This window comes from Sander lucioperca, chromosome 6 (assembly GCF_008315115.2).
Source record: "Sander lucioperca isolate FBNREF2018 chromosome 6, SLUC_FBN_1.2, whole genome shotgun sequence".
In the NCBI taxonomy this organism is placed as follows: domain Eukaryota; kingdom Metazoa; phylum Chordata; class Actinopteri; order Perciformes; family Percidae; genus Sander; species Sander lucioperca.
In genome coordinates, this window is record NC_050178.1 from 1,822,393 (window position 1) to 1,850,341 (window position 27,949).

Genomic DNA, 27,949 nt, shown 5'->3' on the forward strand with positions numbered 1-27,949 from the left:
GGTTCACCTAACTTCAATGTCATTGCAAAATGCTGTGGGTCTGCATGGCCTTGAAGAACACAGCCATCCAATGCATTTTTATGTGCCTTTGTAGGTGAATCATGACCGTGAGCCAGCATGCACAATACCAACTAATTGCTGTTCCTACTGTGATATATCTTCTATGTCCAAGGCCTGTAGACCTTTTTTTACAGCAGACATTTTGGACTGTCATAGCAGGAAAAGCATTGATTGATTGCCCTGCATTCCAGGGCCTGGGTTTGTGTAACTTATGACGTACTGGGACACTTGATTAAACTGAGCCATCATTAATGTTGTGCCTATGTGTTTCCTATATGAAAAATGTCTATTCCCATGTCTGTTTAAGCTAATACAGTTCAGTAATGATGTACCAAAATAATGCAGTATGCAGATACTCTGCTTTTTCCTTCACTGAATCTGCTATCCTGCACATTGCCTTACTATAGTATAGACTTAGAAGGGCTGCAGCCAGGATTTTAGTCCAGATTTCCCCAGCACAACTCTATCTGAGAACTTTCTGACAAGCCACTAGCAAAACTGTACAATGTTTTTTCAATTATATTTCCTGTAGCCTATATTTGATATTCTTCCAATATGGGCTAAATCCTGTTTTAGATTATTTTAAAGGCTTTTCTAAACGGTTAGGATTGCCAGACGCTGCAAGAAAAAGGCTAGGATCATCATTAAATGAGTGACATTACATATGTATTTTTTATATGATTTCACTTGACAAATGGTTGATTGATTGATTGATTAATCAAACAGAAATTGCATTTGTGGCAAGAAGAATTTGACTGTGTGGGCAAGACTAGTACAGAAACTCAAACTGAAAAATAAAAGAAACTGTTAAACAAATATTTGATTAAAGTAATAAGCAGGTAGAAGGTTATTGCACGTTACTAATATATAGCAGGATTCTTTTTCATTATAGTATTGCTGAAAATCGCACAGTTTAATTACATGCATGTAGATTCACAGGATTTACTGCTCTTGCTAATTTTGCACAAAACTGCGGTTGCTTTAAAGAGGCAGCTCGTAATAGGAAGCAGAGAGTTCCGGTATGTTCACGGAAAAACCCTGATAAGTGTAAAGTTAACGTTAGCTACTTCCGCCTTTAGCCGCCTCTCATCACACAGAGAAATGGTAAGATAAATTAGACATATGTGCTGATAAAACGAGACAGTGTAATAGTTACATATATATCAGACCTTGTCTGCGTTCATGTTGGAAGGCGCAGCTTGGTTTCCCTCTAACGTTAGTCTTATTTGGACTAGCTAAGCAAGTAGTTAGCTAGCAGGCTAACGTTAGCTGGTCAGTTTCCTAGCTAAAAAAGGCAAACATCCGAGATAATAGAATCCTACTTCGTCATAGTGCATACAGATGTTGATAAAATGTTACTGTTATTATGACGTGTGAGGTTGGTCGTAGCTCCGTAGTAATACTTTGTTGCTAAATAACGTAGCAAGAATGCGAACTACAATGGTGGACACATCTGCTGAACTAACGTTAGCTGACTCTGTTATCAGCTGAATTGATACACCCAGATGATGTTGTATTGCATCGTCTGGAGCTGCGTTGTCCCTCCCTCAGCTTTATTTTTTATTGTTAAATTAACATTTGTTTATATGGGTCAACACTACCAGCAACACCAACACCCGTTGAACTAACTGACTCTTGTGCTGGTATCAGCATGTCCAGATGTTGTGGTGGAGTTGCAAATTCCGTCAGCTTTTCAACATTTGATTAAATTGGTCACAACTTTGCACAAAATTGCACCTGCCTTTCTCAACAGATTCTGGCTTATGTTCTCAAGCGTGGCAGCGTTATTGGCTTTATGCTAGTAAAACATCACTCTGGAGTATAGCTTGATCAATATACTGGATTTCTGAGGGCAATAAAGATAATTAAGAGTTTAAAAAAATCATTAACAATATATTGTCTGATGTCTTTTGACGTAAACGCGTAATAAACGTTTTGATAGCGATCCCTTAGAGGTCCTGTTCTCAATATTAACTGGTCTGGGATTGCCTCCACACGGTCCCCACAGACGGTCCCCAACTCGTCAAATGCTGACGCTTTAGCCGCTTTCCGACCAAGTAGTTACAGGAACGTAGTTATAGGAAAAGTCCACTTCTAAACAGTTCTACTAACTACTCTCCCCCAAAACCGTTTTTTTCCAATTGCATTCGCACTGGCCAAGTGGCCATAGGGACTGGTAGGAGGGGTAAGGGAGTGATGCAAACACGGCAACGGTCTTTATAGCGTTAAAATCAGAAAACAAATACACCAAAAAAGTATGAACTAAATACTAAATCTAATGTATATAGCATATTTGTCATAATTTAAACAAGGTCTGAGAGACCTCCAGCTTACAGCGGGGTCTCTGAGCATGACTGGCCGAGCGTCGAGCTAGCGGCCGGGGCAGGCGCCTGCTGGCTGTCGCCTGCTGGCTGTCGCCTCACTTCATGGAGCTTCTCAACTCCGAAAACTTTGAAGCAAATTGTCAATTCGGCATCAATTTTCGCAAGACTGCCTAGATTCTAAATCTAAACAGTTCATTTCTTGCCTAAAACGTTGTGAAATTAGTGATGAATAAGATGGCGAAAATTGTTAAAATTGTACTGTTGTTGGTCTGTCTGTACCAGAAACCCGACCCTCGTTGACCTAGGTTCCTATGCTGAAAAGGGAAAAGACCCTGCCCTGAAGTAGTAGCTGAAAGAGTAACAGGAACTGCGGCCAGAGGGACTTAAAAATCCCCAAATTGGTCCAGTCGGAACACGAGAAAAAAAGGGTTCTAGGAATTTAATGTTCTAGGAACTGCAAAAATCCCTCCGGTCAGAAAGCGGCTTTTGTCATGGCCCTCAGCATCAGATACCAACGCTCTGAGGAAAAGATTAAGCAGTTTTGTGTTGCATTATTCAAAAAAAGGAAAGAAAAAAAATATATAAATATTCCAATTTGTGATTCAACTAATTGCAATAGTGGACAGAATGCAACGTGATAGTTACACATAAAGTAAAATGTAGTTGTTTTTTTTTTCTATCAATGTCAGCAACATTTACTGTTCTGTAGCATTATCCTTTTGCTTAGGTCTAAAGTAAGCTAATTTATATCTTAGTAAACATCTACACATTTGAATACGTCTTCATGGAGTTTTCCCTGTGCCAGATTATGAATTCGCACAGGGCAATATTTTTGAAGGAATTTTATTTCTTTAGCAATGTTCAGTCTTTGTGAAATGATTTTTATATTCATATTCTGGCAGAATTGTATTGATGATTTGCAGATTGTGATACTTTGTGGCATTATGTGTGACATGATCGATTAAACGTCTTTGTACATTACATATTATTCTGCAGTTCCGTAATTTCTGCAACTTGTAAGGTCATTTGAGTAAAAATGTCATATTTTTAAACCGGTCAATTAAACTGTGTGACATGTTGTGGCTTAGCTTCTGCAGTTTGAGTGCATTGCTCTCCATTATCTGAATTTGTTATAAAATTAGCCCAGAGTTATCCAAACATTGTTTCATGCCAAGAGCACTTTCCTGGCACCATGGAGTTAAGATGAATTGCTGGTTGTGTCATGACCCAAAGGGAACAACCAGAAGCCCACTCTTGGTCGAAACTCAAGGCAGCCAATGTCCTTATTCTGTAGAAAGTTTTCAGGTGAAGTGAAACTAGGGAAGAGTGCATATTTAAAATGTGTTGATCCACACAACTTCTCACAAGTTGGTCTCAGTTCTGCCTGCCTGTAGATTCAGACATTCTTCTTAAGAACTGAGTCTCATCTACTCTTCCTCACTTTCCTCCCTCAGACGGCAACCCTGCGCCCATATCTCAATGCAGTTCGTGCTACCCTGCAGGCCGCCCTCTGCCTGGAGAATTTCTCCTCGCAAGTGGTGGAGAGACACAACAAGCCAGAGGTGGAAGTACGGTGAGTGTGATTTTTGAAACGGTACACCCAGCAGTGCATGGAATCGGTTTCACCTCTTAGTGCCTGTGGACTGATTTGTGATTTTCACACTTTTTTAGGAGTAGTAAAGAGTTGCTTCTTCAGCCTGTGATCATCAGCCGTAACGACAAGGAGAAAGTTCTGATTGAGGGCTCCATCAACTCTGTCAGAGTCAGCATCGCTGTCAAGCAGGTCTGTCAGGCTGTCGTCCGTGTGCCAATTGTTATGTGTTTAGAGACCCTGATACAAAACAGATGTTCGCTTAGCAATCAGTGATTGATATGATTGATGTAAAGATCAGGACTGTATCTGTAATCCTGAATGTTTCTTCTAAATATTCTGCTGCTGCAGGCAGATGAGATTGAGAAGATTCTGTGCCATAAGTTCATGCGTTTCATGATGATGAGAGCAGAGAACTTCTTCATCCTGAGGAGGAAACCAGTGGAGGTAAGTGGGTGTTGAAAGTTGTCAGTCACATTTACAGGGTTCCCACACATACTTATTCAGTTATGGAAAGTTGTTCATAATAGCATGATGAAAAAATGAGTTGTCATGTGAAAAGTTATATGGAACAAAAATGAAAATTATTTTTTTATTTTATATTATATATATATATATATATATATATATATATATATATATATATAAAAAATAATGAATGTAGTGCCCTGAATGACCTTAAATGGTTAGAGCTACATTTAGAGGGAACCTTTTTTATTTATTTTTCCATTGTCAGTTATTGCTGTTTAAAGTTTAAAACACTGTTTTGTCATCCATTCTCATTTCACAGGGCTATGACATCAGTTTTCTCATCACCAACTTTCACACAGAGCAGATGTACAAACATAAACTGGTGGACTATGTCATCCATTTCATGGAGGAAATTGACAAGGAGATCAGTGAAATGAAGCTGTCTGTCAACGCCAGGGCTCGTATTGTTGCAGAGGAGTTCCTCAAAAATGTAAGTTGTAGTTTTTCTACAATTTTCTGCATCTCAATGCTCGCATTGATGCAGCATTATGCACACGTGGTTAAGTTTTTGCATCATTTTTACACGAGGGTGTCTTGAGGTTTGTATGGTAGGACTTTGATTCAGTCATGTATTATGCTGTTATTTAAGGGCTATAATGTTAATGTTACAGGTGATGAAATTACACTATTAGTAGAAAGAAAGCTAATATAATTCTTCTGTCTTTTAGATTTACTGTAGCTTAGACATTGTTTTGTTTTTTCTTGCAGTTCTGAAAGAGCGAGAAAACCTGGAAATGCATTCCTTTCACCAATCTTGGCCGTCACTGTGGAGCTTTCACATCACAGAGCAGAGAGGAGACAAAATCTGATCAGCCAAGACAAGTTGAGAAAAAAAAATAAGACGTACAGTAAAGATGTACAGGCCAATGGAGTTTTTCCCTTTAACCTTAAAATGCCCCTTGCTCAAAAATATTGATTTTTGTACATAATGAATATTCACACCAGACATTAATTAATTTCTGACTTTAGAACATTAGAAGCTAGGGCAGGTCCTTAAAAAGGTATTTGTAATCAATATTCATGAGCACAGGTAAAGGGATTTAAATGTTATTTTAAATATATATTATATGCACATAAATTTAATTTGGTTGTGTTTTGTTATGACAGACCTTAAACCATGAGGGCAATCAATTGGTGTACGTTTTTTGTAATAAACCCTATTATAGATGAAAATAATTAAAATAAATATACTTGCTGGAAGTGAAGATAAATAAAAGCATTATTCTTTGTATTTTAGTGATTTCTTATGTGTTATAAAACGGAGCAAACAGCAGCTCTGTCTTTACCCCAAACATTTAAGGTTTATTGAGATTTTGACAGCTGGAGACAAACAAGGCATTTGGAATTATAATTTCAGTACAGTAATAAACAATATTAAATGTATAATTCCAAAAAAGGTTCTCCAAAAAATGACGTACAATACATGTTGATTTACACACACAACTTACATCACACAAACGTGTGTACAGTTTGCACAGTACCTTTTTTGTATACTCAAACAGGCATTCATTTGAATGATAACTTATTGGTCAATCAAACACTGCCTTTTTATATGACCGACTGAAGATTTGTCATAGCCTTTCACCGTATGTCTTAAAAACTGAAACACAAAGTCCATCCCAAAAATCCTTTTTGGTTTTAACATAAGAGGAAGGGCCTCATCCCAAGATTTCTGATTAGAGAACATAAGCTACATCTGTGTTCGTTGCCTTTCCAATGTTATTTCCATCCTTTGTGGTGAAAAGATTCCATCTTCTCCTTTGGAATGTTTTAAGATTTATATTTATAAATACACTGACCACAATGGCTGCATCGTTAGTATACATCTTAATATAATTCAACAACTAGCAAGGGAATAACAGTTTAAAAATGTAAAACGTTCATTTGTTTTCTGAAAACTCAACAGTCAGGGTTTAAGGACTTTGATCAAGAGCATCTGACCTGAAGTAGTTAGTCTTTTCACAGATTTTTTTGGGGGTTAATAGTTTTTCATACAGTACAAACATCTTCAGAAAAACTGGAAGCATTATGGCAGTATACACAGTGCACAATATACAGTAGATATTAAATAGTCATGGAAAAATGTGCTGAAATTTAAGTGAATAATATCAATGCAACCATAACTGTATAAAAAATATTGGCATTTTCCTCACTAAGAGTTGAGCTACAGTAGCAGTTTAGTGTAGTTCACAACAGAACAGATGTATAAAAATGGATTACATTTAGTAAAAGTGCTTTACAGTTTAAGTCTGGGCAGTTGAACAGCACCGATCCCATAATGCAGTTCAGCGGTCCGAACAGAAAATGGGCTGATGTCTCAGCTGGAACAGGGAGTGCAGGAGATTAGAGGTGAGCTGGGACTGTCTGCAGGGCGTCTCCTGTGGTGCGCTGCACATTCACATTCTGAAACAGTGAGAGAGAAAATAATCCTACATTACTTATCAGACATTTACAAATTTACTTTTGCTCATTGAATAATAGCTTGATATTCATATATTGATCAACACAATGACTTGGATACAATTAGTTAAATGAAGGCACAATTCATGCTTTCATCTGGTATAGGATATGAATGGACCTTGTGAGTGCTGTTAGTGGTTTGTACTGTAAATTAGTCATAAAATACATCTCTTAAAATGTAGATTTACATTATAGACATTAATACATGCTCATGGTTCATAAGTATTCATACATTACTGCTTTACTGAGACAAATCATTCAATGTCCTACTCAAACCCTTACTGTGTGTGTGTGTGTGTGTGTGTGTGTGTGTGAGACATAGAGAGAGCTGTACTTATAGACACATTCTAGTCATTGTCTGACAACAACTGATCACTGATGTATTCAACAGAAAAAAGTAACAGGAGAAAGTGTTTATTTTTCCCATTTGGATTTTTATATTTATAATAACCTTCACAAACACAAAGAAATCTGTTAGTTTACATTTGATCTCCAACAACCAGTTAACACTATTAATGATGTTATAGTTAACAGTGAACATCTTGATTCGAGCGGTCTAGTGATGCAAATTTTGTTGGGCATTTCACATTAACCCTTCACATTTAAACAGTAAAAACGTGTTAACATAGAGACAAAGATTAGCTTAAAAAAACTTACTGCAATGAAAATTATATTGTGCGTCAATTCATATGCAGCATGTTGAGGTAAATGTATTTGTCATTTGTATGCAGAAGTATAAAAAACAGGCTTTATTTTAATTAAATCAGGGTAACATTCATTGTTAAAAAACAAACTACATGGTATTTAAAGATTTACACACGCACGCATGCACAGAAAAAATCAAATGAGAAAGCTGATATGTACAATGGGTTATACGAGCTACATATAGGCTACTTCTACACTTGTGAGGAACCTCATTGACAATGCATTTCCTAGCCCCTTACCCTAAACTGAATTTAAACCTAATTCTAACCTTGACTCTAAAACCAAGTCTGGACCCTCAAACAGCCCTTTAAAAAGGTCCAGCCCAAATGTCCTCACTCCCAAGGTCTAAGTCAAATTGGTCCTAACAAATATAGACGCACAAGTACGCTAACCCTACAAAGATGTAAAAGGGAGAAAAAATGTGTTGGACCTGAGAACTCAGCACCCTGCAACTAGTCAAAACACAAGCAAATGGAGAAAACATCTTAACCATAATCACAGCATACATTTGTCTATGGTGTTCCTCAAGGTTTTGGTGTCTTAATGTGGTGTTATGGAGGAATTTCCGACCATTTTTATCAATTTTCGAGTGGTAAACAATTGTTAAATTTAGTACCAAATCTGTGAAACAAATGGTATCAACCCAAAAATTGCTGCAACAACTTATGAAACATAAGTGAGCATATAGTAGGTATGCCATCATATAATTTCAATCATAATGTTGAGCCCTTATACACCAGGGGAATAACATGCAGCAAACGGTCTGGCCAGCTGGGAATCGAACCGGCGACTAATTGCCCAGGGCATTTGCACCCATGTGGTATGCGCCCTAATCACACGGCTATTGGGTCGCCCGAATATTTTTTATTTCTGATTTATGACTAGAACAACCTGACACACAGTGCTGAGCTGCATCTTCAGTTTATCTTCAGGTTCCCAGCTTTCAGATGATGTACACCACTTCTATGTGACGTATACTGTTGACCTTTTATCTACCCCTGAACATCCCACCCCTTTAAAAAGGGGGTGGAATGCTAAGAGGTTAATATAGCCAGCCTCTTTTGTTTTATTAATTTCCATTGTGTTCTGTGAGATTTGTAGGGTTGTGTTTTCTCAGCATTTTGTCTTATTTAAATGTGTTTTCTGAAGTTGCAGTGCGTTGAGCTCTCAGGGCCAATGTAGGAAAAAGCCAATTTCTGCTCCGACTGAAAGGCAAAAATGAAATGAGAGAAAAGTCATTGCTGACAGGATGGAGGTAGGAGTGTCAATGGTAAGTGATGTCACAGTTGTCTTGATTGCTGTCAGGGATCACTGGTAGATGGAGACTGAACACGGTTTCCTCTGCCATGTGTGAAAGATTTACATTATCTGTGCAATAAGAAGAGAGGGACGGATCAGCACTGACTGTGAAGCCTTGCTTCAGGAGGGAGATGCAGGATAAATATGATGGAAGACATACAATGGGCCTTTCCAGAAATCAAAGAAAGTCACACACAGCTTTTACAGTTAAAGTGTTCACTGTGAGGCATTCTCCTGCTTGAGTCCCCGATACAAGATGTGCAGTGAGGTGAATCAACCCTGAAGCGGATTCAAGTTTTCTACGTCGTCTGCTGAGAGACATTTCTGTGTGCTGCCTGGGATACCTACCTCTGGCCTGTCTCTTTGTGTGTTCACAGAATCCACGCCTAAATAGACAGACTCCACTTTACATCCTGAGAAAGAGCAAACAAAGCAAGGCTTATTAACACAAAATTATCTTTGGTCATACTATTTTTCTCTAGGTGGCAAGATTACATTGGACTTCAAATACAAATATTTTGAAGGTATAATATGCAGTGTTATCCTAAAAAAAACAATGTATAGACTAATACACACAAAAAAATCATCACTTATGACCCACTAGAAGTGTGTGGTAGTGTCTGTATCTGCAGAGACTCTGCCCTCTGCCTGTATTTTCTCTTTTCTTCTTATGTTTCGGTGTGCAGGACGTTTATGGGTGTCGGCAAAGAGCCTTTGGGCCTCATGTGGGTGTGTAATCCCCAGCCAATAACAGCGTGCAGGTAGTGCAGCCTATTCTAATTCCTAAAACCACCGCTTTGCCCATCAGCGTCTCATACCAACACCCAAGTTTAACTGTCACACACACAGGGAAACAGACAGGATGAAGCTCTGCATTAACTCATAATCCCGCAATGCTGCACCTTCCCAGGGAGGTGTGGGTGTGTTTATCTTTAATTTAGAACATAGCCGCCATGAAACTGCATTCTACGGCGTGCCCTCACTTCATTTATTCTTTAGCTCTCTCGACCGCTGTGTTCTCTCTCTGGCTCTGAGCCAGGGGGGGGAGAGGTCAACTTTGAACACTGTGTGTTTTCAAACAGTAAGCAATACTCACTTCATATTTTACCTTCAAAATAAAAAAAAATAAGATTGTTATGTTTCAGACAGAATGATGCAACAAAAAAACATGGATGCCTTTTTGGGTAACTTAACGTGGAAGATTAATAATAGTCAATATTATATGTCGATATAAGCCTAGAAAATTATAGAACTCACCGTAAGCCATGGGGGTCAACTTCAAAACCGTGTGCAAAGGACACTTAAGGTAAGGCAACTCATCTGTGGAGACAGAGACAGAAAGTTATGAAACATCTTTGAAGTTGCAGGGTTAAGTTGTACAGCATATTTTCATTTAAGGCTGCCAATGGTGCTTTTCAATATGTTGTTGTTTAGCCAAAGTAATATATTACGTTTTTTTTTTTTAATTAGCCTGATGCATATCATAAAACAGCATATAATCAGAAAACGCTTAGATTTTTTGTTCATATCGTCTACTGTAAGTCCTTCATACCTGCAGTCTTGTCCAGGAAATATGCAAGAAGACAACGCATGACGGCCTGGTGACAAACGACCAGAATATTCTCCTGTCTCTCCAACTCCATGATCACAGGCTCCAGTCGCTGCACCAGGTCTTCATAAGACTGACAGAGAATCAAAGACTGTTCAAAAACACACAGTTTACAAGACACAAACATATCCATTCACCTCTAAATAATAATAACGAGACGTTTGGAGGAACCACATTCTCACCTCTCCTTTAGGATAGCGGTAGCGGTACTTGTCTTGGTCTCTCAGTGCAAACTCCAGAGGGTAATGCTCTTGGATCTCCTCGTACATCATTTCCTCACACACACCCTTAGTAAAGAGGGGAAAAGATGTGTTTAGCTTGAGCAAACAAATTCTTAAAAAAGGACTGTTGTATTCATTTATGATAAACACAGGAATAGACATACAGCATCTATTTCGTTGAGGGACTTCCACTGTTCATACGGCACTCCCAAGCACTCCGCTGTCTGAATTGTCCTCTTCATTTGGCTGGTCCACACTTTCAGATCTTTGATGTTCTGGTCCTGGATGAATTTCCTCAGACTTTTGGCAAACTGGAACCCAAGAGACCGAATCCAACCAATGAGAACAATCATTTCTCTTCAAAAACCATACTGGCATATCTTTTAGACTACATTTAAACTCACACGTGACTCAAACACGCACCTCTTTTCCTCTGGCGGACAAGCCAGAGTCTCCTCCGATCCGTCCCTTGATGTTGAGGTCGCTCTCCCCGTGGCGACACAGGTAGATGGAGCGTGGCGTGATGTGAATGTTCATCAGGTAGTAGACGATTCGGCTTTGGATGTGGTCAAGGACGCGGTTCACCAGGTAACGACAGCCCACGTCCATGATCTTTATGTAGGACAGATCCCTGGAGCAAAGAGAGTCAGTCAACCGTCTGCGATCTTGACAAGGTAGTTTGATCTGATGATAGTCATTTTATGTTTCCTCACCTGTCCAGAACCTCGTCCAGAGGCTGGTAGGAGGACTCGTAACACTTGATCCTCTTCATGAAGTCCTCAATGACCTCCTCTGTGTTGCAGTGTGTGTAGTCTGGGCTGTCCAACTTAACTTGCTACAAAGGGAAGAGGGTGTGAGCAGAGAAAACAGGACAATGGCACTGCTTTCAGCCTTTTCTTTTTACACTGAGTGTGTTTGTTTAGATTTGAACCAGAGCTTGAAAGTCTTCTTGGGCAACCTTCATATCACCACATTTTAACTGCTTTTGGCTTTGAATGCCAGTGTGAAAACACCAAAACACGCACATTTTTTTTAAAACTTCGCAATGTCACTATCATTTGCAAGGAAGAGTGAATTTGTAAGTAAGTATTACTTATGTCGACCATTTTTTTTCTCTCTCAAAATAACTACAGAACATTGTTTGCTTATCATATTTTCAATGGTTTGTACTGGATAGAATAAAAAGAGAAAAGGCTTACCACTATGTTTTGTGCAATAACATCTGGGTCCTCACACACAGACTCCACAAAAAATACCTGCATTGACAAGACAATATAATAAACTTAGAGGCCATCAAGTTAAAGTGACTGATTGAATTCAATAAAACCTTGCCTTGGTTAACCTACCTTGAATCCATTCTGCTCAGCGAACTTGATGATGGTTCCTCGTCTTTCTCTTGTTGTATTTGTGGCATCAAACACCTGAAACAGCAGGAAAAAAAAACACTCCTTATGAGATATGATAAGATAGATTTTATTGTCCCGAAGGAAATTTGTCTTGGACACATACACATACAGTAGTGTTATACAGCCCTGATATGTATTGATATGATGATTTGCCATGGAGAACCATGGGACAGCATCAAGGACTCACCGCCACCTGTCCTCCTTCCACACTCAGGTACTGCCGGACATCATTAAGTGCTGCCAACGCACACTGGCTGTGGAAGGACAGCAGACACAGACTCAGTGTACTGCAAAAATATGTTACCCAACTACATCGATGATTATTTAGGCAGACACACTTTAAACATTTCAACCGTATCTTTAGATGCTGTGTGTTGTAGAAATTTGTCACATGAAAAACAATATGAGACAACCTTTTTTGATTTTACTGTATGTTATGTTTTTAGTCTTGGTCCTTGATGTAAAGTATTTTGGATACCTGCTGTTTGCTGTAAAGAGCTATATAAATACATCTTGAATAAAAAATGGTTTAAATCATAGTATTGTGAATCATTTGGGTTTTTTAAGATGAAGACATATTGCACCCAACAAGTCCAAGGCAAAAAGAAGATGGTAAAAGGGTTACTAAAATTACCCATCACAAAAAATGTATAATTAGGAATAATTAAAAAACTGTGTTTGTGCATAATAAGTCCAAGTTGAACAAGAAAGAAACTCTCAAAATCTGTAATATTTGTTTAATTTATGTTTTCATTTCCAAATAAGTAGTTTAGGTCCTAAAAACAATTTTTTTTCTAATAATGGTCTACAGAATTACCTTAAGAAATATAACTTGTCATCTGGATACAGTACTGAAGTATTATGTTATTACTGTATATAAAGTGTATATCAGGGTAGTCAACCATGTACCGCAGAGAGATTAAAGTCTGCCGGTTTTCAGTCCGTCCGATCACCTGAAAACCTGCAGACTGTTGGCTGGTCAGTGCTCATGGTTGGCCAATCAGTGTAGACTTACCGTCTGATTTTTAACCCCTCTTCATTATCTGGACGGAAGAACTCAAAGGACTTGTAGATCTTTAGACACTCCCTCCGGTACTGGCCAACATTGAACTCTGTTACAGATGAAAAATGTGTATTTTTCAAAAGATGGGAGTACAGCTGGTTTCTACAATGTGTTGGGGCTGTAGCTGGTACCTCTGGTTGGCACACCTATCCAGTTTAAGTAGCGTGTAAGCTTCTTTGAAATGTAAGTCTTCCCTCGAGCTGGAAGTCCAACAGTCACAATAAGGGTCGGGCAGTTTGTCATACATACTGAGAGAGAGAGAGAGAGAGAGAGAGAGAGAGAAACACAGACTTTTAATAGATTTAACTCACTTCTTCTCACACATTTAATTGGCTTAGTGTGGCTTGTCAACATTATTCCATTCAGTAAGAGTTTAATAGTCTTGAAGGTTGTTCATAATTACACCCGACAATGAGAACACTTGTTGCAAAGATTTTGAGACAAGCTGTTAATGAGAATGAGAAAAAATGAAGGGATTAACTTTAATTGTTAATTACTTTCTTTATTTTAAATATTTAAATTGTCATTTTTAATACACGTTAAAAGTAGGTTCAAATGCTAAACTCCTGCGCATAAAAAAACATTACAACCCTGAGCTCTTTTGCATACAGTATATCCCTCCTCGTGTTTACTGAGACACTCCCTCACCTCACAGACCATATGGGAAAAAGAAGAAGAGACTATTCAGTGAATAACGTAGTAATAAATACATGTATACTAGAAGGTATAGGTATAGGCCCAGATGCGGATGCAGGGCTGGACTGCTTGATTTCAAAGAAACAGCAATAAGGAAAGCAGAGCTTGACTCAGCAAAAACAAGCCTGCAGAGACAGCAAACCAGAGTGAGAGCGAGTGGCTGAAATAAAACACAGCTGCTCACTCTCACATCCTCACTAACACAGGTCAACACCCATCAGACATGTTGGCTGTGAGTGGGGTAAATCGATGTATTTGGGTCATGTGTGTATCATGGCCAAACCCAATTCAGCGAGCTTGCAATAATCCCTCCAATCGCGAAATGTACTTCCATGCCTGTGATGTTAGGAGGGTAAATAAACCAGATAAGATGGTGCAACACTGCCCAGCACAAAAGGCAAGAATAACAGTTATTCAGCAACTAATTCGTGTGCTTCATCTAAAACAACCGTGCTTCATCTAAAACAACCGCAAATGTCACATAAAGAAACATATTTAAGAGCAAAGACGAACTGGGCCCAGGAAAACATGAATAAAAGAAAATATGATGAAAGAAAAGAAAATATATTAGCAGCATCACATCCCAGTCACATCATTTGCGGCACTTAACGGCCAGCTGCATCTTACCCCGTCTCTGAGCTATGTGCCCGTTTTTACACGGCATCCAGATCTTCCTAAGCGGGTTCTGGGTGAGCTCCCGCGGGGAAGTCTCCAACATGAACTCATCGTTGTCTAACATTATGGATGTTGGATCACTGCTAGCCTCCTAATGTTAAACTGAGGCGGTGGGCTGTAGCCCTGACAGTGTGGCTCAGGGGGGGTGGATGTCACATATCAGCTGAGAACAGCGGTTGTTCATTACCGTAACGACTGGAGACTGAGCGCAACACAGAATGCTGGAGCAAAACAAGGAGCTATGGACAGAATGTGCAGTAACCAGCATTTCAGTCGTGTTATTTTCACCTTAACTATAACGGTCTTAATTTGTATTTTCAATTATTTACTAATTTCATGTTCCAGTGTTATCCCAGGCATTTATCACTGACTTGTTTCCAATTTAATTTTTCAGCAGCACACAATGCACTAATATGCTTCTTTAAGACTGGGAAGGCACTTCGTCTCGGTAATGATGTACTCAAAAGATAAATAGAAATATAACGTTTGACAAAATAATCCTATAACTCAAAGTCTATTTAGCCTAGTAGCTTTTCCAGAGCTTAGAAATATAATGGAAACTGGCAAACCATAAAATATTGCTCAATTCACTAATACATGATAACTTTCCTTTGTCAACCATTAACAAATGTACCATTATTCACAGAAAGATAGCTACATGTTCGGGAATGGGAGGCTTTGTTTAAGTTTGTTTTGTTAACTTTTTGTAGCACATTCTGTTTTTGTTGTCTTTTGGACAGTCTTGTGATGCTCAATATTTGAATTAACCTTCTGTGGTGTAAACTAATACAATTTACTGAATCCTTTTTATAAATATTTCCAGACGATAAGCAAACAAATACTTAATTCTAAGAAACCACCTTTTTAAATGTTACCGTAATGATGCGGGAGTGAGCAAAAGAAGCTGAAAAAAAGCAGATGTTAAAACAAAAACAAGCGTTACGCTGCTCAAATGCAGCACACATGGGCAGTGAATGCAGCTGAGAAATGAACCAATCAGAGAAGAGATAAGAGGTCCAGCGGCCAATAGAAGAGGCGGCTCTGTGGTAAGGAGGGCGTGTTGACTGCATGGAGCTCAGATCGTTTAAGCCACTCACACGACCCATTCACGGGCCCCACAGGCCACTCTCGTGGTAAAAGTCGCCAACAACTTCAACATCAGATAATGTAAATCTTTTTTCAATTTGGGTTTTGGAAACCCAAATATATTCAGTATGCAATGATATAAAAACACAGAAAAGCAGCAGATCTTCACATTTAAGAGTCTTGAATCAGCAAGTGTTGATAAATGACTTAAAACAATTGTCAAATAATGTTTATGCAGATCAACTAATTGCTTCATCAACTAATCATGTCAGCACATAACCAATTATTTGTTCTCCAGTACAGTTAAGTCTTCCATGAGGTCTCAGGTTCAGTTACAGCATTAACATGCATTAGTTTTAATTAATTGTCGTCTCTGTACAGCAATGTTGTCGTCCTAAGCCAAAATGTGTGTTTATACAACAAAGGCAACAGATAGAAAATGCTGACTATATCAATATCCTGCATGAGACAAGAAAAAAAGAAGTCCAGTACAGCAGCCAGAACATCATCAACTATCTATGCAAAACTGGTTCAAGTTTCACTTTAAAGTAATGACTGAAAACATCCAGACTTGTACTGAATATGGACGCCTGCGTTGTGTTTGTTTTCAGCCCAATGAGACTAATGTAGGGTCAAAGCTGTAACACCAGGTGGCGCTGTGTACTTTCACCAGTGTTTCTGAGTAGTAGACTTGGGTATGTGACATGACAGGTGTATTGCTCAGGACCCAAGCATCTAAAATAGAGATCATTTGTGTGTGTGTGTGTGTGTGTGTGTGTGTGTGTGTGTGTGTGTGTGTGTGTGTGTGTGTGTGTGAAAATAAAGAAGTATAATTGAATTAAGCAATCACATGAATACACTTATAAAATTACAAATCAAAAACTAAATAAAATTCTATAAAGTATCTCTAATGTCTTGATGACGTTGTAGCTTGCCTGCCTGCTTTTACTTTCCCTCACTCATCTCTTCCTAGACTTACATAAAACATATTCCTCAGCTGCAATTAAAATCTTCATTAGAAGTTTAAATCTCTACATCTAATGTGGGCTGGACCTTTTGATTCTGAAACGTGTGGCATGTTAGGCTGAGTGCCAAATTGTCACACCTCTGGTTAGCTTTCTCTCTGTCCTATTTATTTTTTGAGAAATGTAACAACTCAGTGATTAAAATGCTGAATAACAGGTGTTTTAAGGCTGACAAATGCTAGTAACGATCATTTATAGTATGACCAGTTGCAGTGTTTGGCAGTGAAGTGTGATTTGCAGCAAGTTGGTACAGGGTTAAACACTATCTTGTCTGGATCATATATTACCAAACACAGCCTAAAATATGCATTGTTGTATCCATTAGGTTACGTTATGTTGTGTATGTAACAGAGGTATAACCTAATAGTGATTTAGGCTAGAGCGTGTGAGTTGTTTTAGTTTAAAAAGATCAGGACCTTTTGGTTTCTGCTGACCTTCTACACTTCAAACATATGATTGATATTTGCATTAAGATGTAGTTACCCTCCCATTTTGCAGCTATGACAGCCTCCACTCTTGGGAAGGCTTTCTACAAGATGTTGGAACCTGACTGCAGGGATTTGCCAGACACTGATAAGGCAATAAGGCCTGGCTTGCAGTCGGCATTTGAACTCATCCTAAAGGTGTTGGACGGGGTTGAGGTCAGGGCTCTGTGCTGGCTAGTCGCCTTCCTCTGCACCAAACCTAGAAATGTCTTCATCATTTCTTCATTGACCTAGTTTTGGGAACAGTTTGGGGAAGAAGGCCTATCCTTTTTCAAAATGACATTACTACATACTATTGCCTAAAATACCATTGAATGCTTTACTGTTAAGATGTCCCATCAACTACAACTAAGGGGGTTAGACCAAACCATTAAAAAAACAGACTGAATAAAAGTGTGTGGACAGAAGAATGAAGCTCAAGAAGACGCTCAAGGAGATAGCTGGTTTTGTCCAATCAATAGTCCGAAACACAAAGATATTCATTTTACACTGATATAAGCCAAAGAAAAACAGCAAGCACCCACACTGGAGAAGCTGCAAACAGAGATTCTTTTTGGCATGTTTGTTTGACAAATGACTTAAACGATTACTTGATTATCAAATATGTTGGCATTATGTTTATTTATTATTTAAAAAAAAAAAAAAATTATTTATCAAAGAATGGACAAAATCACTGGAGTTCTCTCAAAGTTCATTTTTACTTGCAAGTAGAGTCAGTTTTACAGCACTTCAGCACACAACAGTGTCTTTTTAAAAAGGAGTAAAGTTAGTTATTCGGTTCATGCAATCAGTAGCTTTTCTTCTTATCTCTGGTCATGCCCGGCATCTCCTCCACATTAAGCGCTCCACCCTCAGGATACATCCTGTGCTCTTTGCAAAGTCACTCATCTTTCATGATTAAAGGAGAATTCCGGTCGATTTCAACACATAGCTATGTTGTTTGTTGTCACGTAGTGCTGTCAGTAGCGAGAAAAACGAAAATAATCAATGTTGCCTACACCGAGTTATGCTACTGCTAGCTTTCGCACCCTGGCGGCTGAAAAGGGGCAGGTTTTAAATGTGCTTTTAGCCTTCACATACCCTTCACCATACCTAGAGATTGGCATGGTTTTATTTCAGTTAGCCTAATAGCTGGTTTGATTTGCATTGAGAAATGATTTTATGGAAAGTACCCCATGCCAATATCTAGGTATGGTGAAGGGCATGTGATGATGTGGGGCTATTTCAATTCCAAAGGCCAAGGGAACTTTATCAGGATGCATAGTATCCTGGATCCATGAAATAACTGGCCTTTAAAAATAAAATGCATACATTATATACATTATTCATTCACAAAGAAAATTGGTGTCCTTAAAGGTTGGATTTTCCTATTTTTTTTTAATTAAAGGCATTAAGATCAATTTCCAAAAGATGATTTTTGTATTCGTCTTTTTAGTCAACTTTAGCATGGGTTCATTAACCTATGAGCACCACTGTATGTGCACTGGCTGTTAGCACAACCTTTATGCATTTCTTTCACATCTACTGCAGCCATATTCACTGTGTTCACTCGGAAGGAATCAGTTCACATGGCAAGGCACTTGTAATGACGTTTTCAATCACAAACATGTTAAGAGGCTAAACGCACGTTTAAAACCTTCCCCGTTTCAGACGCCTGGGTTCAAAAGCTAGCAGTAGCATAACTCGGTGTAGGCAACACCGATTATTTTCGTTTTTCTCGCTACTGACAGCACTACGTGACAGCAAACAACATAGCTACGTGTTGAAATCGACCGGAATTCTCCTTTAACACATGAAAGAAAGAAATACTAAAACAGAAATACTAAAACAGCAGTTTGGATGCAAATGGTTGAAAAAGGAAACTGAAGCAAAACCGTTCTAAGCATAATTTTTCTAACACATTAATTTTGTGACAATCAACTATAATTAAATAACTAATCTTTTCGGCACTAATTTGTATCTAGTCTAATCCAGAATCGGTCCTTGTGTGTTACATGCGACAGGCTGACAGAGAAGGCCTGTTTCATCTGAGCCTGAGCAAGCAAGATTTACTTCTCCATCGTACAGAAACGTTGCTACTAATGTTGCTATTTGCAAGCATACATGTACAAAAATAACAAAAAACAACCTTGCACTTAAATGTTCCCAGATGTCAAAACATCAGTTTGATCAGTTCACTGGGCAGGCGTACAATGACTGCATAGGCATTTACACATACAAATGTAGACTACCAGCTCTGCCTGAAGCCTATAATGAGATTCTGAGTGAGCGGGTGACCTTTCCCCCAGATAGAGAGCAGACATAGGGAGGGAGGTGCAGTGAGCCAGCGAGTGAGTCGATGAGCGAGGATGAGAGGGAGCGATTTATTGTGATTATTTGGGATCTGATGGAGATAAAAACGGGGAAAATAAGGATTAGAGAGGTGGAAAAAGAGGGTGGGAGAAGGTAGATTTACTGCAGCTGGCAGCGTCTAAGGAATGGGGGTAAATATGTTCTGAGGTATAAATGTAGGGATATAATCTGTGTTGGGTCTGCTGCACCCACTAAAGCATATTTCTCTCCGTCTGGAGTTTAAACACATATGGGCTATGTGGGCACTCTAGAGACAAAGCTAACTCAATGCTTTCACAATCATGGTCTTTTTGTCATCACATTTACATCACTGTTAACAGCGAGGACATCTTAATATGCACGTAAACTGTTATCACCATACTAAATAGCTAAAATACAAAGTAGCTGTTTGTATTTCGTTCTTAAAATATAGGCCTACACAAGTATGTCACTTTCCAGCATGTTTTTCCTGTTTTTCTGCTTAGCCCCACCTCTCTCTCTGTGTGTTGGCAGACAGACAAGCCAGCAGAGCACATCTCCTACTCACTAACACAGCCTGAGCTTTATTCATCCCTAGTAAATCTGCCAACATTTAAACCACAGTGACCATATTCGTACAAGAAACAGCAGTGGATCTACCCTCAAGATACAAAGTCTATATCAGAGACTTGGTAGAGTTTGTCTCTCTGCATGGCGTTTGTCAATATGACAGCACAGTAACATAATGTTTAACAGGCCCTCCAGGCTTCATGAAAAATAGAGTTACATAATAGCCTATTCTTTAATAACTAAATCACTGGATTATATAGGCTATAAGCATTGGTTCAGATGCCATTCATATGCACATAATCCTTTTTAGTATGTGAAGTATTCATCGAGGAACCTCAATAGCAGGCAATATTGAGTAAGCTGGGTTAGACAGCCCGCAAACGTTAACACAGAAAAGTTCAGGCTGAAATGTTTAGAGCAACTTTCAGGCACCTTTAGCACACGTCATCCCTGTTAGACCAGGATTTTGGACCCAAATTGACACTTAAGTCTCTCCTTCATCTGTCCAATCCACTGCTACACATGTTACTTACAATTGGTTAAAATTAATTTGTGCCTACAAGAATTACTATAACAAAAAAAGACATGTAAAAGCAAGTTTTGGTATTTTATTCACAGCCATTGTGTGAGCCATATGGAGAGCTCCTAAATTTGTGATGCCCAAGGATAATGCTGGAAGTCCTGCAGCTGAACCAGGGGTTCCCTGGAGAGTAAAAAAGAGCCTGGAGGCCAGTGTATGACCATCTGATCATAAGTTTTACTCTCTCCTCCTGCCATAAAGATTGGTCAGACAGTATTATTACCTTTGCATCCTAATGAGCAGACCCATAACAACAACTATGCTAACTCTAGACATTTCTCAAACATTCTTGAGTCCCAACTTAATCTCTCAGATCTGTTTGGGGGTCTTTGACACAACATTATAATAAGTGTCATGACGTGTTTAACATCCTCTCGTAACTGCCAGTCCATGTTAGCTTACAGGCTAGCTAACCCAGCAGCTGCAGCCAGGCTTAGCAAATAGGGAGATGTTAGCTACCAATGCATCCTTGGCATTTGCAAACTATTTCTTCGCTACGTGAAAGGTGAAATACCCAGTCTTTCTCAAATGTCACGGCTGTGTGCCGCCTGCAGCCTGTGCCGCCTCTCCTGGTTAGGAACTTGGAAGCCCTGTCAGCTCTGAAGCATGCCTACGTGACACAGCCTTGTTTACTTCCTTCGCTCGCTAGCCCAGCTGCTCTGCAGCACTCACTGCACACAATGTCGACTGACAAGAGTGTCAAAAATATATAAGTGCAGAAGTGAGAACTCAGCAGGAGTTTGCACCCTACCTGCCCTGTCCCGCGTGTTTCTCGGGCGGCATGAGCCCCTCATGGTCCAGGTTTAAAGCCTCTTCTTCCCAGCGTGGTAAGCAGCGGGAGTCCCTACAGCAGCACAGGCAGCAATGAATGAAGCAAGTGAGCGCTGAGAGAAACGCGCGCTCATCATTGCGTCCATAAGCGCGCACAAGCACATCCACTTGTTATTGTATTGTTTAGCTGTGCTCATGTAGGCCTAGCTCTATCTTTACCTCTACCCCTGTCTGCATATATATTTTAAGCCCTTTTTGTGTATGAACAATAATCAGTCATATATGCACCAGCCAGCTGTGACCCTGGACCCCAGACCACACATGGGCCCCAAAAACCCAATATTGTTTTTTGTTAATTTCATTAATTGTAAAAATTGAGAATTTTCACCACTTAAGTACAAAATCAACCAAGTTGGGTCCTGCATCAACACATAACCCTCATCCCTGTCTTGTAGGTGAATGTGTCAAAATATATGATAGCTTTATTATTTCAGTTGTGCTCACATGGTGCAGATGGTTAAATGTTAAGTATTTTCACATGGTCTTGTATTTGCCGGTTCTATAAGTAAAAAACAGAAACAACTTGAACAGTAAGTTATACCTAGACAGTACAGATCTGTTCAAAATTATTGGAGTGAAACAGTGGGATGTCTGCTCTTTTTGTGGCCAATGACTAATAAGAAATCAATGACAATACTATTGAGACTATACCTGAACCCTGAACGCATCTTAGTAAATTCATTTTCATTGCTTGAGTTTTTTTTTATTTTTGCTATCCATCTTCTATTTTTTTCATAGGATTAAGATAGGATAGGCTATTTATTTAATTGTGTTTTTTTTTTTTTTTACCAATTCCACATATAGCTTTTAATCTTATAGTCTTTGTTTTAGCCTTGTGATTAACAGTGTTTCGTTTTAACTTGTGTATTTTTTTACCTAGCTAGTGAGCTGCATACAACTGATTGTCCACTTGTAGTGGTAAATAAAGGGGATAAATAAAGAGTTGTATTGAGTAAATAAAGTTTTGCACAAACAAAGAAAATCTGGGAGCAGATAGTGTTATGATATCGTACAGTATATACTGTATATATATATATATTTATTAAATGTGTAAATAATAAAGCTATCTACTTGGAGGTGACAGGGTATGAACACAATGCACTGAGATATGGGCCCAGCAGTAACTTTTGCTGCAGGGGCTTCATAACAGGTTAATAATCTGGCCATGGCCTTGTGTGAGAATAAGAGACAAAAAGCAGCATCTCAGCTGTATCACAATTTTTTTTATAAGTGTATGATACACAGCACAGTTAAAACCAAAGTTTCTTTAAAAGTGCCCATCACTGTCCGGCTCCATTTGACTCCCATCTGTGCTTGTCCTTTGCTGGCGCAGCTGCTTTTGTTTGAATACTTCTCTCAGTGCAGTCAGAATGTCACCACTTTCTGCACTTGTTGAGGAGCCCACCTGACACCGCAAACAAAAGTTAAGATCATTTAGACAACACATTTTATTCAAATTTACAAAACTGTAACAGCATGTGTCCTAATCCTCTTACAGGTTTGAAACTTGCACTCTTTCTGACCCTCTCTGGGAGAACTGGAGCAGAAGCAGATGGAGGAGGAGGAATCCAAGGGGGGATCTGACACCGGCGTAGTGTGTCTGTGCACTGTGGTGTCTGCTGGGAGGTGGTGCGGCCTTTGATGGAGGGAACCGGTGGCAAAGGCCCTTTTTTCAAAGCAAGGGAGATGGACGCCCCTGTAGCTCTCGGCAATGTCTGAGATACTGGGCCTGTCAAATATGCAAAAGCACTGTCTTAAAAGATCCTGTATTACTTTTAAATGTTTGCTTTTGAAGCATAAAATATACTTAAAAACAACGTAAAAGGAGCATACACTGCACAACAGTTTTCAAGATAAGATACCTATTTTCTTCAGCTCTCTCTGCACAGCCTTCAGTCCTCCAAATTGGTTGATGATGCAGTCGACAGCTTCACCAATTTCTTTGTCTTTTAGGTCTTCCATAGTGAGTCTTGACTGCATCAACAGCCTCCTCATAGTGGAGTCCAGATCCTTACATTTCACAAAGCAGATACAGTACAACAGAGAATGGACTGATTTAGGATGTTGTTCCCACACAGGCTGAATACAATAATCACGACGAGAGGCACAATGTTTGTTTGAGTGTCTACCTGGCTCATACAGGCTATTAGCATGTTATTGTATAATTTGACTTACTGAACTGCTGGTTGGTGTAACTGTTGTGGATGGTGCGTCCATGAGGAAATGTTGCTTCCTGTCAAAATGGTCAAGTGGCTTATATCTACAGAAAGAAAAAGTAAACCATCATTTTAATCCTCTGCTCTCTGCTCCTATTTAAGTCTATAGAGTCGTAACATTTTTGTCACCCTGAATCAGGTGGATCACTTGTTGACTTGTTTTTCTTTTCAGCATATGTTATTTCACTCATCCAGGTTGTTTTTTCTGCAAAACAGAAGACGCAAAAATGAGAGTAAACAAGAGACCAATGAGAATAGACAGAGGCGTTTTAATGTAAGAAGAACAAACACACTTTTGAAATGATACATATGAGTCATCTATTTGTTATTATTCTAACCTTGGTTTCTTTTGACAGCCTCCACGGCCTGATGAAATTCTTCTGCCTCTGTCTCATTTGCAAAGTTGAGGCCTATCTGGTGGCCCTGTGCAAACACAGTAAATCCACCTTCAACCAACTCAAAACGAATACCCTGATGAGCATGTTGCTTAAACTGATACTTTAAAACAAGGTTGCTTACATCTGCAGGGAACGTGTGGAAGAACGTGCGAGTTGCAGTGTACTTGAATGGGATGTACAGCTCCTGCTCCCACAGTAACTTGGCACGCTAGGTTCAAGGAAAGATAAAGAAAAGAAGAAAGGAAAAGGGTTATAAACAACTATTATAGTAGAGCACACCCACCAAGATATTTTTGCAAAAGGAAATTGCAAATCAAAGGAAACACTACAAGCTGTCCAATACATGCAACTGCACTCGTACTCGTACTTACCTTGACACAGTACAGACGCAGGATGTGGGTGTGAATGGACTCATCCTCAATGAGACACACTGCGCCACAAGCCAAACGACTCCAGCCTGGACTCTTACCCTTGGTCTCTTTGGCCACTAGTACCTGTGCTACTGTAGTTTTGATCAGCTGAAATACACCAATAGTCATACAGATAATGACAATGGAATACAATAAAATACTAAAAACACAGATTATTCAATACTGTGATTGACAAAAATAATTGAATTTATACATCCTCCTCTTACCAAAGCAGCCTAAAAGGATTCTAAGTGTGATGAGCTATTTGAAAGCCTCTTCTCTGCTGGTGCAGAAGAAGACTTTCAAGTCCCAAAAAACGTCTTGTTCGGATATATGGTTAAGTCAGTACATCTCCCCTATAATCAGAACCAAACTGCCTGCTTAATGTATGAGAAGTTTATTTAATTTTTTTAAACCAACTCATATCTTTTGTGAGTAACCTTTGAGACATTCTGGTTAAGTTTCAGAGTGTTACAGAAAGGCAGCTCCGCAGAGAGGCTGCACCTCAAAGAGACTGTGACCTCATTTTAGAGGCTGAAGATGCTGGGAAATGATCCATTTAACTCTCCATGAAATTACAGCCCTGACAATCTAGGTTCACTCATTCAGGTCCAACATCCCCATGGGTGTGAAGGCAAATCATCATAATCCATAGTATACAAAACATGCACAGTCGCAGGATTTGCGTCTAATCTTTTCTCTGTTAATGATAAACGTTGACATCTAATGTTCATTGTTATGCTGAAGGCACAGTGTTAAATCTGTCTATGAAACCAGCTTTCATTTAGGACTATTTTCAAGTATTTTTTGTTTTCAATGCTAACGTTTTTATCTTTTCACAAATTAGAGTAACTCTCTAAAGTCAATGGAAGTCAACAAAAAAAATTGATCAAATAGGGAATTAATAAGCCTTAAGGCTGAATCTACATTGCTTTTTACAATCCAACATGAATATATATGTTAATTTTTATGGACTTGCTTTTAGTGACATTGTGGTGTCATATTAATTCTGTTTGACCTCTCTTTTATATTCCCTCTTTTTTCTTTCTTTGATTTTCTTTATCTTATTATTTACCTTTTTGATCACCGTTCATTTATTTTTTTAATTAAGTTTTACATCATGCAGCAGCTGCTCTGGTAACATGGTGTGGTAGTGCCAGGCAATACAAGCAGCAGATACTAACTGTAAACAAAACAGCCCTCACAGAAAGCCTATTCATTTACCAGGCTTCCTCTGATAAATGTTACTGATAACACAAAAACAACCCCAGGAAATACAAGAACATCTACTGTATATGTTCAACTTAACAGATGAAATGTTACTTTTCAAATATTTTACCTCTGTATCACACATTCACTTATTTTCAGCACTATTCCTAAGTTCCATTCATTCTTAAATCTTAATTTATGGCAATAACAAGTATATATATATATATATATATATATATATATATATATATATATATATATATATATATATATACCCAGTATCCAAAGTGATACACCCCTCACATTTAGTAAAATTTCATTATCTTTTAATGGGACAACACTGAAGAAATTACACTTTTCTACAGTGTAAAGTATTAAGTGTACAGCTTGTATAACAGTGTAACTGTGCTGTCCCCTCAAAATAACTCAACACAGCCATTAATGTCTAAACTGCTGGCAACAAAAGTGAGTACACCCCTATGTTAAATTCCCATAGAGGCAGGCAGATTTTTATTTTTAAAGGCCAGTTATTTCATAGATCCAGGATACTATGCATCCTGATAAAGTTCCCTTGGCCTTTGGAATTAAAATAGCCCCACATCATCACATACCCTTCACCATACCTAGAGATTGGCATGGGGTACTTTCCATAAAATCATCTCTCAATGCAAATCAAACCAGCTATTAGGCTAACCGACATAAAACCATGCCAACAGTATACCATTCTCATTTAACTTGGCTAAACACTGGTTCAAATGTTTAGAAATACAGAAAAACTCAGGTAAATTATTGGTTACATCTTACGGATATTAATTTCACAGTAATGCACTGAACTGACCTTACATTGATGTTCTAGCAGAGTGAAGAGGACACCTTTCTCACGGGTAGTCAGGAGATCACTCATTACATGACATCCAGATATCAAACTTGACGCCATCACAAGACCGTTGTTTTCACCTTCTGTTCACCACTTCTGTCACTAGCTCATCCTTTCATTAACTGAACCTAATACATTCAGTCCTGGCTGTAACTGGTTTGAATGGCAATATTTCCATCGTAGCTGGTTATCATGCAAATTTATTTGACTCTGTGTATACTGTGTGTGCACTGTGGCTTTCCCTCCCTAACTGAAAAAACTGCATTGTCAATGTCAAGAAGGCATTTGTTAATAATATGTATTCAAAATGTATGAGGTCAATGGTACAATAAGTCACCTCTTAGCATGCATGTTCAAACATTGTGTTTGTAATGCTACTTTGTTTATCAAGGATCCCTCAATTAGTAAATAAATTAGTTGTGAAGTTTTTAATCACATACTTGACCCTGCCACTGTTCTGTCCTAGCACGTACCTCTTCAGAAACTGACATAATCTACAACCAATGGTGCAAAATAAAAATAAATAATAACTACATTTACTCAAGTACTGTAAGGGAGACCAGGGGCAGTTGTAACATGGGACGGTTGTAAAATCTTGAATTCCTCCAATCAGAAACAAGTTAGAGTGATTACACTCACCCCCTGAAATATGATTGCTCCCCCTCCCCCAATCCATTGGGCTAAAGTGCTGTCAATCTGACAAATTTGATTTCCATTGGATCAGAGTACTGTCACTTGGCTGCCTGTTTTGCCAATCGCTGTATTTGGTAAATGGATATAGGCCTATACTTTAAACACACATTGTATGGCAACTATGTACTTTGTTGAAATTTTGAGGCCAGTTTAGAAGTAGAAACATATTGAACTCACTGTAGAGCGCTTGTGAATTGCACTTTATTTCAGTTCTGTTTCCTATTATCTGAAAACTGTGTACAGCAAGGTTTTCTCTTTGTCTAGTTTATTGAGTGTATAGCATTTTTTGTGAAAAAAATCTTCCCAGCCCTTGTCACATGACCAATTGTTTCCATGATGACTATCCCATAGGTGTGATTGGCAAAGGACAAAAAAGCAGGAAAATATACGGCGCACCCATGACGCTGCGACAGCCCCCCCCCTCATTTTAAAAAAAAATAAACCATTAAATGGCACTTTCTGGAGAGTTTTGTGCAAAGAAATGGAGAAATTGAGTCTTACATGATATGTAGGTATTAGGGCATTTAGCATTTACATTACTGTTAATCAGTCATCACTTGATCACACATTGCATTACCTTGTTATAATATAAATAATAATAGTGCCACATGAAGAGACA

General features: G+C 38.7%; 3 protein-coding genes across 7 annotated transcripts; 1 reads left to right on the forward strand and 2 right to left on the reverse strand.

Moving 5' to 3' along the window:
• The first annotated feature begins 981 nt into the window (after positions 1-981).
• Positions 982-5,711, forward strand: arpc4 (actin related protein 2/3 complex, subunit 4). The gene is made up of 6 exons (XM_031287435.2): positions 982-1,164; positions 3,839-3,957; positions 4,056-4,167; positions 4,327-4,422; positions 4,766-4,936; positions 5,215-5,711. The coding sequence occupies exons 1-6, from the start codon at positions 982-984 to the stop codon at positions 5,218-5,220; spliced, it is 687 nt and encodes a 228-aa protein (XP_031143295.1). The 3' UTR covers positions 5,221-5,711.
• Positions 5,712-5,787: 76 nt separating this feature from the next.
• On the reverse strand, positions 5,788-21,603 carry pfkfb4b (6-phosphofructo-2-kinase/fructose-2,6-biphosphatase 4b). 5 transcript variants are annotated; one of them, XM_031287681.2, is made up of 14 exons: positions 21,448-21,603; positions 13,401-13,517; positions 13,222-13,318; positions 12,394-12,460; positions 12,147-12,221; positions 12,000-12,056; positions 11,514-11,635; positions 11,224-11,431; positions 10,965-11,111; positions 10,762-10,866; positions 10,523-10,652; positions 10,228-10,290; positions 9,319-9,383; positions 5,788-6,909 (listed from the first exon to the last, which is right to left on the reverse strand). In XM_031287681.2, the coding sequence occupies exons 1-14, from the start codon at positions 21,488-21,490 to the stop codon at positions 6,850-6,852; spliced, it is 1,356 nt and encodes a 451-aa protein (XP_031143541.1). In that variant the 5' UTR covers positions 21,491-21,603; the 3' UTR covers positions 5,788-6,849. The 5 variants fall into 5 exon arrangements, with proteins under 5 accessions (XP_031143541.1, XP_031143538.1, XP_031143539.1 ...); XM_031287678.2 differs by lacking the exon at positions 21,448-21,603 and adding an exon at positions 14,593-14,797; XM_031287679.2 differs by lacking the exons at positions 5,788-6,909; positions 21,448-21,603 and adding exons at positions 7,375-9,039; positions 14,593-14,797.
• Positions 21,604-22,730: 1,127 nt separating this feature from the next.
• Positions 22,731-27,129, reverse strand: si:dkey-197j19.6 (neural Wiskott-Aldrich syndrome protein). Its single transcript, XM_031287684.2, has 9 exons — positions 26,599-27,129; positions 24,513-24,659; positions 24,263-24,349; positions 24,082-24,166; positions 23,873-23,948; positions 23,703-23,787; positions 23,390-23,537; positions 23,024-23,256; positions 22,731-22,932 (listed from the first exon to the last, which is right to left on the reverse strand). Exons 1-9 carry the CDS (start codon positions 26,695-26,697, stop codon positions 22,795-22,797), a joined length of 1,098 nt encoding a protein of 365 aa, XP_031143544.1. The 5' UTR covers positions 26,698-27,129; the 3' UTR covers positions 22,731-22,794.
• Between the last annotated feature and the right edge of the window lie 820 nt (positions 27,130-27,949).